The sequence below is a fragment of the Neomonachus schauinslandi genome, chromosome 10, assembly GCF_002201575.2.
Source record: "Neomonachus schauinslandi chromosome 10, ASM220157v2, whole genome shotgun sequence".
In the NCBI taxonomy this organism is placed as follows: domain Eukaryota; kingdom Metazoa; phylum Chordata; class Mammalia; order Carnivora; family Phocidae; genus Neomonachus; species Neomonachus schauinslandi.
The window spans coordinates 20,246,411-20,258,465 of record NC_058412.1 but is presented as its reverse complement, the minus strand read 5'-3'; the positions used below and the strand labels follow the sequence as shown (position 1 = coordinate 20,258,465).

Genomic DNA, 12,055 nt, shown 5'->3' with positions numbered 1-12,055 from the left:
AAGCAGACTCCCCGCCGAGCAGGGAGCCCGATGCGGGACTCGATCCCGGGACTCCAGGATCATGACCTGAGCCGAAGGCAGTCGCTCAACCAACTGAGCCACCCGGGCGCCCAGCACTTCAGTTTCATCTGTTACTGATCTGATTTGATTCCTGCTTTTTGAACTAATTTTAGAAAAAATCTTTTTCTTAATTTTGGATATTTATTTCTCTTAGAAAATGGTCCATTTCATTTTTGATTTTTAAAAATATTTGCATGAAGTTGTAGTAGCATTCCTTTATGTTTCTTTTTCGTTCCTCAGTGTTGTTCACTTATAATGTCCCCAGTGCTACTTGCCATTGGTCTGTGTTATTGGGCTTTTCAAAGAACTTTTTTTTTTGAAATGCAAATGGTCAATAAATACAGATTCACTAATAACTGAACATTACAGACTACTTTTTTCCTCAGATTAGTATAAACTGAAGAACTTAATTTATCAGGCATTGGCAAGTGTGTGGCTACTGGTAGTTTGCTGGTGGAATATAAATTATTGTACTTTGGAAAGAAATCTTGTGATTATTAAAATTGTGAAGGCACATACCCCATGACTAAGCATTTGAACATTTTGGAACTTAGATTAGAAAAATACAAATATCCATACCAGTTACACAAACACACACAGAAAAATATTTGCATTCAAGTTTGTAATAGGAAAAACTTGCAAGTAACCAAATATATATCAGTTAAGGGATTCCTTCGTAAATGATGCCATTTGTATATGCAAGATTAGAAGTTTGTAATGTGTTTGTTTTATGTATATTGACCTGGAAGCATCACCACACTATAATGTTGAATCACTAAAATTAAGTTGTATTACAACATGTAGAGCGTGATACCATTGACAAAAATAAACACATACCTACAAAACAATATTATATATATACACATATATATTTAAAGATTTTATTTATTTATTTGACAGAGAGAGACCGTGAGAGAGGGAACACAAGCAGGGGGAGTGGGAGAGGGAGAAGCAGGCTTCCTGCTGAGCAAGGAGCCCGATGTGGGCCTTTATCCCAGGACCCGGGATCATGACCTGAGCCAAAGGCAGACACTTAACGACTGAGCCACCCAGGCGCCCCACAATATTATATTTTTAATAGAAACACGTAAAAAAAAACTCAATAAGGAAAAATAAATTGACTGTAGTTATCTCTGAAGATTAGGGGCAAGACTGAGTGGTGGTCAAGAGAGTTTAACTTTATGTTTGAATTAAATGGTAAAGATATAATCATGTATTATGTAATTGAAATTTTAAAAATTATTTAGGCCTTAAAGTATTAAAAGAAGTATTTAAAGCAAAAGCACTTTTATTAAAAGAGTTTCAGAAATTTGATAGGATTTATTGCTGTGTGCCTGGATAATCTCATAGCAGTTGTATTTTTATTAATTTTTTGAAAGATTTTAAGAAGTATAAGATGCGGGCGCCTGGGTGGCTCAGCTGGTTAAGCGACTGCCTTCGGCTCAGGTCATGATCCTGGAGTCCCGGGATCGAGTCCCGCATCGGGCTCCCTGCTCAGCAGGGAGTCTGCTTCTCCCTCTCACCCTCCCCACTCTCATGTGCTCTCTCTCATTCTCTCTCTCTCAAATAAATAAATAAAATCTTTAAAAAAAAAAAAAAAAAAAGAAGTATAAGATGCTTCCTTCCACAGGAACAACGCATGTATTTTCCTAAACTTTGTTAGATAATGCATGACATGTTTACTACTCCTGTATTATACTCCTATAATCCCAAGAGTCGAATGTATTTTCTTTAAAGAATACCAGTATGGAAAAGTATGTAAGTTAGGTTGTTGGTATGTAAAGTAAGACCTTGCCTCCAATGTATGTTTTTTATAGTGTTAGGTGAGAAAAATTACTTCAATATAAGTTATCCTTTACAACAATGAAGGTTGTTGTTGTTTTTTTTTATTTTAAAATAGAATTAGGAACAGAGTTCGTAAACTACTGAGGGAGGAAAAAACTGAGTACAGTTCTTAAATAGAGAGGCTATAAGTTACTGTTTCTATCATGTGTCTGAATTTACACCATCACAGCAGGAATAGATGAGAGCAAATGGTTCTATTAAATTTTGGATTAACCTAGAATGATCTGGATATTGTGACAAGGAAAGACCCAGTGGCTGCCACCCAGGATTTTATGTTCTGATTGCAGAGAATGAGAGATAAGCTGTATCAGTGATCAGACAACACTGACAATTTTTTATACATTGTGCTCCTGCCTTGGCTGTTAAAAATGTAGGTGAATGTAAGTTAGGTCCCTGACTCACTCAGTTCATTTTTTCCTTTGGCAGCTTAGGTCAAGATCAGTTGTTGCACCATGCCTATATAACATAGCCAGAGATGAGGGTGAAGAGGCAATGGGAGGGCGCCTGGGTGGCTCAGTTGGTTGGGCGACTGCCTTCGGCTCGGGTCATGATCCTGGAGTCCCGGGATCGAGTCCCACATCGGGCTCCCTGCTCTGCAGGGGGCCTGCTTCTCCCTCTGACCCTCCCCCCTCTCATGTGCTCTCTCTCTCTCATTCTCTCTGTCTCAAATAAATAAATAAAAATATTTAAAAAAAAAAAAAAAAAAAAAAAAAAAAGAGGCAATGGGAACCAAGTAGCCAGTTATTTCACACTTTTTTGCATGATAGTCTTGATGGTTAAAGCTTAAATTGGCAATTTAGCAAGGTCATAGATGTCCAACCTTCTCCTGAAATGTAGCTTTACTTTCTTAGTTTCTGTGTCTTTTTTTTTTTTTAAAAACCTTGAGTTAAAAAGTTGCCTTCAGGGGCGCCCCTGTGGTTCAGTCGGTTAAGCGGCTGCCTTGGGCTCAGGTCATGATCCTAGCGTCCTGGGATTGAGCCCCACATTGGGCTCCCTGCTCAGTGGGAAGCCTGCTTCTCCCTCTCCCTCTGCCTGCCACTCTCTCTCTCTCTCTCTGTCAAATAAATAAATAAAATCTTAAAAAAAGAAAAAGGTGCCTTCATATATTTTCATGACTAAACTCTGGGAAGTTGTCATCTTATTCATTCTAAATAGTTTAGTGTATTCTATGAACTAGGAACATTATAGAAATAAAAATATGCTGAAATAGCCAGAAGAAATTATACTATTCTTAGAACCAGTGTTTTGTAACTTTCTTTCCCTTCTATTTACTGTGTTGCTGTAAATTACTGAGGATTTGGTCATTGGGCCAAATCTTACTGCTCTTATAGGAGATCAGAATCAAATAGTTATTTAACACCAATTGTTCGAATGTATCATCTCTGAAATAGACGTAAGCTAAATATTTATATTTCTACATAGAGCCAATGCAAATGGGACTCTGTTTGGTCAAGGGCTTAGAATTTTATTTCCAGAAATGATTAGAAACCTCTAAGTTTCTGCTGCTACAAGTATGGGAAGTCCATGCCTTACTGGTGATTTTTAAGTTCTAAAAATGTTTGTGACTGATTCTCACATCTATACACAAGAGTAATACTGCCCAAAAATATGCAGACTCTTAAGTATCATTTTGGCCTTGTATTTAATTGGTTTCATTTAAATTTTTGTTTACTTTGATAGCTTTCAAAGAAATGGGATGGTCATCATGCTTCTCACCACTTAAAAAGCGGTCATTCACTTCCTGTTACTAATTACTAAAAAATGATGTTATTTTGTTGCTTATAGTCAGTTTTCTTTTTATAGGCTCTAAAACAGCAACAGCAGAAGAAGCAGCAACAGCAGTGCAGGCCGAGCATGTCCATCTCCTCCAACCAGCCTCTCTCTCTGAAGACTGTCAAAGCAACCAGTGACTCTCTACCTGCCAAACCTGGTAGGCAGACTTGGGGTCTTTTCAATGGAAATTTCTTTTTCCAGAATTTTTATGCTGTTTTTCTAATTTGTATACCTTATCATTTATTTTGTAATTACTGGGTTTATTTACGTAGTCTATTACTGCCAGATCATCAGTATAAATCTTTTCAGGATAAATGGGAAAATTTATGCAGAATCATCCATCACATAGTTATGAAAAAATAAATCGGCGAGATTTGCATGTTAGAATGGAATCAATGACTGACTTTCAAGACGTCTAACCTAGTAATATTTGGACGCCTCTAATCAGTGACCTTACAAAGCTGATGTTGCCAAGACACTCAGACTAAACTCTTCACCAGTTTTCTCCTTTAAAGATAAGTTTTCCTAAGAACATAGGCTACATTTGAGTTTCCATTGGATATAAACACAGCCTTTGGATTTTTGATGTTGTTGTTTGTTTTGTTTTGTTTTTCATCTAACCCAGATTAGAAACAGGCTTTGTATTTTATCACACAATTCATTTTGATACTAGCTGATTATATAGGCCTGCCAAATTTAAATGGTATCTTGCAGAACTTCGCATTTTTGTTAGGAAGGAAATTTACCACCAGAAGCAAATAATGTGCTGGGGAGAAGGAAGTGATTTTATTTTACTTTTTAACTCTGAATTTGCAGACTCAAAACGCATTTGCAGGGTCACATTGCATCATACGTAACTCCTTTTAGTTTGTGTTGAATGATTTAATTGATTGATTTCTATCTATAACCTCAGTGTCACCAGTCTTTGATATATATTTTTTCTCTTAGCAATATGGGAAGGAAAGCCATCTGATGGGCAGTCAAGCAGCCCTCAAAACTCAAACTCTAGTTATTCTTGTTCAGTTCAAGTGGAAAATCCCTTGCTGGGCTTGGGGAAGAAGTCATTCCAGAGGTCTGACAGGCTCCACACAAGTAAGTTAATTTATAAAGACTTTGGTTCTGCATCTTAATTTGTCAACTCTGTGTTTGAAATTCATCAGCTGTTTTGTGGTTTCGTTCTTTTTCTGACAACAGGTTGTTTTGTCCAGCATTATTTATGTCTTATTTCTGTGTACGGAAAAGTAAAAGGACTCATAATGAAACATGCCAAACTGACCCTTTTTTCCTGCTCCCTCTGAAATCCCACTAAGATGGGAATATGGAAATCCAAAAGATTAGATCCATAAGGGTGAAAAAAACAAGGAAGACAACAGATGGGCAAGCAGTGTCAAGAAATTTTGATGAAAACTGGATGCTGAGCAACAGATGCCAATAATAAGCAAGCCAGCTAGGGCTGCAGAACACCAGAAAGAATCAAGAATAGCAGACATCATGTATTGTAGTGGGGAAGGGTGAAGCCTAGGGTTGAAAAGAAGAACTTTTTTGGAAGTTAATAAGAAGCAGTTTGATGCCTCACTCTAGCAAGAAATAGGTGGTTTATTTTTGAGGTGAAATTACGTACGGACTTCAAACTCAGAGATACCACTTATGGCTGATGGCAGATAATGAGGCAGTGTACTGAAATCAGGGAAATCAAGAAAAATATAAATACTAATAGTGATCCTTCTTCTTGACTTCCAGAATGCTAGTAGTAAGGCATATTTCTGTCACCACAACTTCTTCCTCCCAGCCCCACCAATGTTCCAGCAGGAGATGGGTGGGTTGGTGCCTAAAGAAATTGAATAGACTTGGGGCGCCTGGGTGGCTCAGTCGTTAAGCATCTGCCTTCGGCTCAGGTCATGGTCCCAGGGTTCTGGGATTGAGCCCCACATCAGGCTCCCCGCTCGGCAGGAAGCCTGCTTCTCCCTCTCCCACTCCCCCTGCTTGTGTTCCCTCTCTCGCTGTGTCTCTCTCTGTCAGATAAATGCATAAAATCTTAAAAAAAAAAAACAAAAACGAGAGAAATTGAATAGCCTCAGAAGAAAATCTGCAGGCTAATTTACAGATTCCCAACTAAATAGAAATTGTCTTGGTCATACTTCTGTGATGCTCACCAGTCTATAAGACCCACCTACGCACCCAAAATTTCGAGACAGCCTTTTTAATGCCTTTTCATTGTGATTATTCATGATCACCTCTGAAGAAGAGCTCCATTATGAGACACAGAATCTGAAATACAGAAGAAACAGACAATTCAGGAAGATTTAAAATAAATAACTTTAAAAACTGTAATATCCACAGAAAGGTATAAAAGATGACATGGCATCTATGAAAGAACAGACTGCTATTTTAAAAATCAAAAAATAAAGAGTTCCAGGGTATTAAATAATAAGGTAGCCGAAATAAAAAATAATAATAGATGGGGCACCTGGGTGGCTCAGTCGTTAAGCATCTGCCTTCAGCTCAGGTCATGATCCCAGGGTCCTGGGATGGAGTCCTGCACTGGGCTTGTTGCTCAGCGGGGAGCCTGCTTCTCCCTCTGCCTGCTGCTCCCCCTGCTTGTGCTCTCTCTGTCTCTCTCTCTCTCTCTGACAAATAAGATCTTTTAAAAAAAATAAATAAACTAGTAGAACCATCAGAAAGAACAGAAATTGAAAGGGGGGTTAAGATAATAAGAGAAATAATAGAAGAAAATTCCAGAGAATTGAAAGCCACAGATTCCAAAGATGAAAGTTCATAGTTGGTGTCAAGAAACATGAATAAAAAGAAACCAATTCCAAGGCACATTTTTTGAAATTTCAAAACATCCAGGATAGTGAGAAGGTTCCAAAAAAGCAACCAAGGAGAAAGAAAATACTTCATATACAAAGATGTAAGAATTGGGGACACCTAGGTGGCTCAGTCAGTTAAGTGTCTGCCTTCGGCTCAGGTCATAATCCCAGGGTCCTGGGATTGAGTCCCACATTGGGCTCCTTGCTCAGGGAGGAGCCTGCTTCTCCCTCTGCTTGCCACGCTTCCTGCTTGTGCTCTCTCTCTGTCAAATAAATAAATAAAATCTTAAAAAAAAAAGTTGTAAGAATTGGGATGGTAAACATCTCAGCAGCAGAATAGAAGTTAAAAGATGTGCAGCAATGCTGACAAAATTCGAAAGATTTTTAAAATTTTTTAAATTTTTTAAAGATTTTATTTATTTATTTGACAGAGAGAGAGAGAGCGAGAGAGGGAACACAAGCAGGGGGGAGTGGGAGAGGGAGAAGTAGGCTTCCCGCGGAGCAGGGAGCCGGATGTGGGGCTCGATCCCAGGACCCTGGGATCATGACCCGAGCCGAAGGCAGACGCTTAATGACTGAGCCACCCAGGTGCCCCAAGGATTAGTTATTCTGTACCCATTTATATGTTCCAGACACTTCCAAACTATTAAGTGTGAGAACAGAATTAATAATATTTTCAGACTGCTTTATTTTTTTGTTTTTTGATTTTACAAAATTACTTATTAAAAAGTAAGTAAGATAGCTGCCTGGTGGCTTAGTCAAGTTAAGCATCTGACTCTCAATTTCAGCTCAGGTCATGATCCTCAGTGTCATGAGAATCGAGCTCTGGGTTTGGCATATTAGTATACCTTTTATAAGTGTTTATGTAATTTATGAATATTTTTAATCTTGGGCAGTGGAATTGATGATGAAAGGGTATGCTCAGTTTATGGCAGATATTGCCTCTAAGAAAAATGCACAAGGAGGACAATGAGGCAAAGAAGCTGGCACCCCCAGCAACTTGTAGATTAGGTTTTTACATTTTATTGCTTATATTGTGCCTGGTAATCTTTAAGTCATTTCCCCTCCTGCCTTACAACTCACTTAAGCGTCTTCTTGGGTAGCAGGAACAAATTAGATAGGTTCTGCTCTCTGCAGGTGCCAGGACATCTGAGCCACAGCTCCTGCAGGACTGGAAATGCTTCTACATCTCCATCATGTAGCATAATTTTCCAAAAAGCACTATAATTAAAATTTAAATCAATCCCAGAAAGGCAAGTGTTGGATTTCAAGAATTCTTTTTCCTTTCCTTTCCTTTTTTTTTTTTAAAGATTTTATTTATTTATCTGAGAGAGAATGAGAGACAGAGAGCATCAGAGGGAGGAGGGTCAGAGGGAGAAGCAGACTCCCTGCCGAGCAGGGAGCCCGATGCGGGACTCGATCCTGGGACTCCAGGATCATGACCTGAGCCAAAGGCAGCCGCTTAACCAACTGAGCCACCCAGGCGCCCTCCTTTCCTTTTTTTTTTTTTTAAAGATTTTTATTTTTAAGCAATCTCTACACCCAACGTGGGCTTGAACGCACAACCCCAAGATTTAGAGTTGCATGCTCCACTGACTGAGCCAGCCAGGCACCCCCAGACTCCAAGAATTCTTTTTTAAATTTTATTTATTTATTTATTTATTTATATATTCTTAAAAATATTTATTTATTTCAGAGAGGGAGGGAGGGAGCACGTGCCCGTGCGAGGAGGAGGGGCAGAGGAAGAGAGAGAGAATCTCAAGCCGACTCTCCACTGAGCTCAGAGCCCAAATCAGGGCTTGATCCCACAATCCTTGAGATCATGACCTAAGCCAAAATCATGAGTTGGACGCTTAACTGAGCCATCCAGGCACCCTCACAATGAGTATTTTTTAAATGTGTGGAAGAATCTGTACATTTTGTGTAAAACAAATGTAAAATTAAATTAGATAATTCACCTGAAATCTTTTTTAGTTTACATTGGTATAATTTGTTTTAACTGTAGTAAAATAGGGTGTATCATACAGTTTTACATCCCAGATTCAATTAAAAAAAAAAACATAGCTCAGATTTTAAGTATAATATGATAGAATACCTAAAGTGGGAAAAATAAAACAAATAAAATAAATAAATAAAACAAAAAATAAAATAAAAAAATAAAAATAAAAACATAAAATACATAAAACAAAAAAATAAAACAAAAAATAAAATAAAATAAATAAAAATAAATAAAGTCAACTTTACCAAAATTAGAGGACTTAAACTTTAAATTCTAGAAATGAACCAGTTTGTGTGAGGCACATAAAAATATCCTCTGTCACTATTTGATCAATAATAGATCAGAATAATTCACAACTATTTCTCGGTCTCTCTTACGGAGTTAAGTTAAAATTTTAATGGGGCACCTGGCTGGCTCAGTTGGTGGAGCGTGCAACTCTTGATCTCCGGATCATGAGTTCAAGCACCACATTGGGCGTAGAGCTTACTTTAAAAAAATTTATTTTTTTAAAATTTTAACTGAAGTTTGACTCCAGTGTAAAGGTACAAAATGAATGCACAAATAGTGAAAACTATTCAGGGAATGCTGACACTATCGTTTCATCAGTCATATGGGAGAGCAGAACTATGATGCTGCTCTCAGTCCCTGGAGCCATTGCAACATTGTTTATGCAAACCAAAACATAGTAACCACTTACGGGTGGGTGTCTGATTAAATGAATCATGGTACATATGTTGGAATAAGGTACAGCTTTTTATTTTTTATTTTTTTAAAGATTTTATTTATTTATTTGACAGAGAGAGAGAGGGAACACAAGCAGGGGGAGTGGGAGAGGGAGAAGCAGGCTTCCCGCTGAGCAGGGAGCCCGATGCGGGGCTTGATCCCAGGACCCTGGGACCATGACCTGAGCCGAAGGCAGACGCTTAACGACTGAGCCAGCCAGGCGCCCCATGGTACAGCTTTTTAAAAAGAAAGAGGTAGCTTTGTAGGTGATAGTTTGGAAAGTAGTCCAAGATACTCAGTGAAACAAAAGACAAAATACAATTGGCATGTCTATTGTTATTTCATTTATTCAAATTAAAAATGTCACTTTTTTTAAAAGATTTTATTTATTCATTTGACAGAGATAGATACAGCGAGAGAGGGAACACAAGCAGGGGGAGTAGGAGAGGGAGAAGCAGGCTTCTCGCGGAGCGGGGAGGCCGATGCGGGGCTTGCTCCCAGGACCCTGGGATCATGACCTGAGCTGAAGGCAGATGGTTAACGACTGAGCCACCCAGGTGCCCCAAAATGTCATCTTTGGTAGGAAGCCAGGGTTTGAATGTTGAAACCTTTACTTTTCATTTTATATATTTTGGTACTATTTCAGTTTGGGGGACATTTACCTTCATCTCTCAAATGCTTTTTTAGTATCATTCAATTGGGGGTGCCTTGGTGGCTCCGTCGTTAAGGGTCTGCCTTCAGCTCAGGTCATGATCCCAGGTTCCTGGGATTGAGCCCCACGTCGGGCTCCTTGCTCAGCGGGGAGCCTCCTTCTCCCTCTCCCTCTGCCCGTCCTCCTGCTTGTGTTCCCTCTCTTGCTATCTCTCTGTCAAATATATAAATCTTAAAAAGTAATAATTCAATTTGAGAAGTTTTAAAATATTTTATTGTGATTTTTCCTTTATCCCAGGAGTTACTTTGAAGTCTTAAAATTTTTCTTAAAATATATAGGAATTTTTGGGAAAATTTGACAGGTATATGCAGAAGAATGAAAGTGGACCACTTTCTTACACCATACACAAAAGTAAACTCAAAATGGTTGAAAGACCTGAATGTGAGACAGGAATCTGAATCCACCAAAATCCTAGAGATCACAGGAGCAACCTCTTTAACCTCGGCTGCAGCAGCTTCTTGCTAGACACGTCTCCAAAGGCAAGAGAAACAAAAGCGAAAATGAACTATTGGGACTTCATCAAGATAAAAGGTTTTGCATGGTAAAGGAAACCGTCGACAAAACTAAAAGGCAACCTATGGAATGGGAAAAGATATTTGCAAATGTCTTATCAGATAAAGGTCTAGTATCCAAAATTCTATAAAGAACTTACCAAACTCAACACCCAAGAAAACCAAAAAAATCCAGTCAAGAAGTGGGCAGAAGACCTACAGATGGCCAACAGACACATGAAAAAAATTGCTTAACATCACTCGGCATCAGGGAAATACAAATCAAAAGCACAATGAGATACCACCTCACACCTGTCAGAATGGCTAAAATTAACCACTCAGGAAACGACAGATGTTGGTGAGGATGTGGAGAAAGGGGAGCCCTCTTACACTGTTGGTGGGAATGCAAGCTGATGCAGCCACTCTGGAAAACAGTATGGAGGTTCCTCAAAAAGTTGAAAATAGAGCTCTCTGCAACCCAGCAATTGCACTACTACTACTAAATTGTATTTACCCCCAAAATACAAATGTAGTGATCCAAAGGGGCACCTGCACCCCAATGTTTATAGCAGCAATAGCCAAACTATGTTAAGAGCCCAGATGTCCATCGACAGATGAATGGATAAAGAAGATGTGGTATATATATACAGTGGAATATTATGCAGCCATCAAAAGGAATGAGATCTTGCCATTTGCAACGACGTGGATGGAACTGGAGGGTATTGTGCTAAATGAAATAAGTCAGTCAGAGAAAGACAAATACCGTAAGATTTCACTCATGTGGAATTTAAGAAACAAAACAGATGAACATAGGGGAAGGGAAGGAAAAATAAGACGAAAACAGAGAGGGAGGCAAACCATAAGAGACTCTTAACTCTAGGAAACAAACTGAGGGTTGCTGGAGGGGAGGTAATTGCGTGATGGGCATTAAGGAGGGCACTTGATTTAATGAGCATTGGGTATTGTAGGCAACTGATGAATTACTAAATTCTGCCTCTAAAACTAATGATACAGTATAGGTTAATTAAATTGAATTTAAATAAAAAATTTAAAGATACATATTGGGATTTTGGGGCACCTGGCTGGATCAGTTGTAGAACATGTGATTCTTGATTTCATGGTTGTGGCTTCAAGCCCCCCAGTGGGTGTAGAGATTAATTAAAAATAAGGTCTTTAGAAAAAATATATATATTTTATGTTTCTGTTTTGAACTTTTAACTTAAATACCTAATAGAGATCGTGCACTTTATGATAGCTCTGCCTATAGCCCTATATAGTGATAACAGACTCTGAAGCCACAGCTCTGGGTTTGAATTCCTGCACTGTAACTTAATAGTACAATTTTGGGCCAGTTTCTTACCAAGTCTGGGCCTCATTTTCTTCATCTGTGAAATGTACAATAATAGTGTCTTACTTCATAGGGTTATTTGAAAAATAAGTGAATTAACACATGTCAATGTTTAGAATAGTGCCTGGCACTAATGAAGCCTTATAGAAATGTTTGCTGCTGCTATTATTGATCATTATATGAAATTTACTGAGACCTGATTGTGTTCATTCCTGATTATTTTATCCCCATCTTTACAATCACATTCTTTAATCATTTTATGCAGCGCTGTTCTGTATTTTATCTGTGACAGTT

The 12,055-nt window shown here is 38.5% G+C and overlaps 1 protein-coding gene across 1 annotated transcript in view; it reads left to right on the top strand.

The window, feature by feature from the left end:
* Nucleotides 1–12,055, top strand: part of ASXL2 (ASXL transcriptional regulator 2) — a 132,004-nt gene that overhangs the window by 101,861 nt on the left and 18,088 nt on the right. The window contains exons 7-8 of the mRNA XM_021697394.1: nucleotides 3,709–3,835; nucleotides 4,627–4,770. Of these exons, the coding sequence (XP_021553069.1) occupies nucleotides 3,709–3,835; nucleotides 4,627–4,770 (271 nt within the window). The remainder of the gene's footprint in view (nucleotides 1–3,708; nucleotides 3,836–4,626; nucleotides 4,771–12,055) is intronic.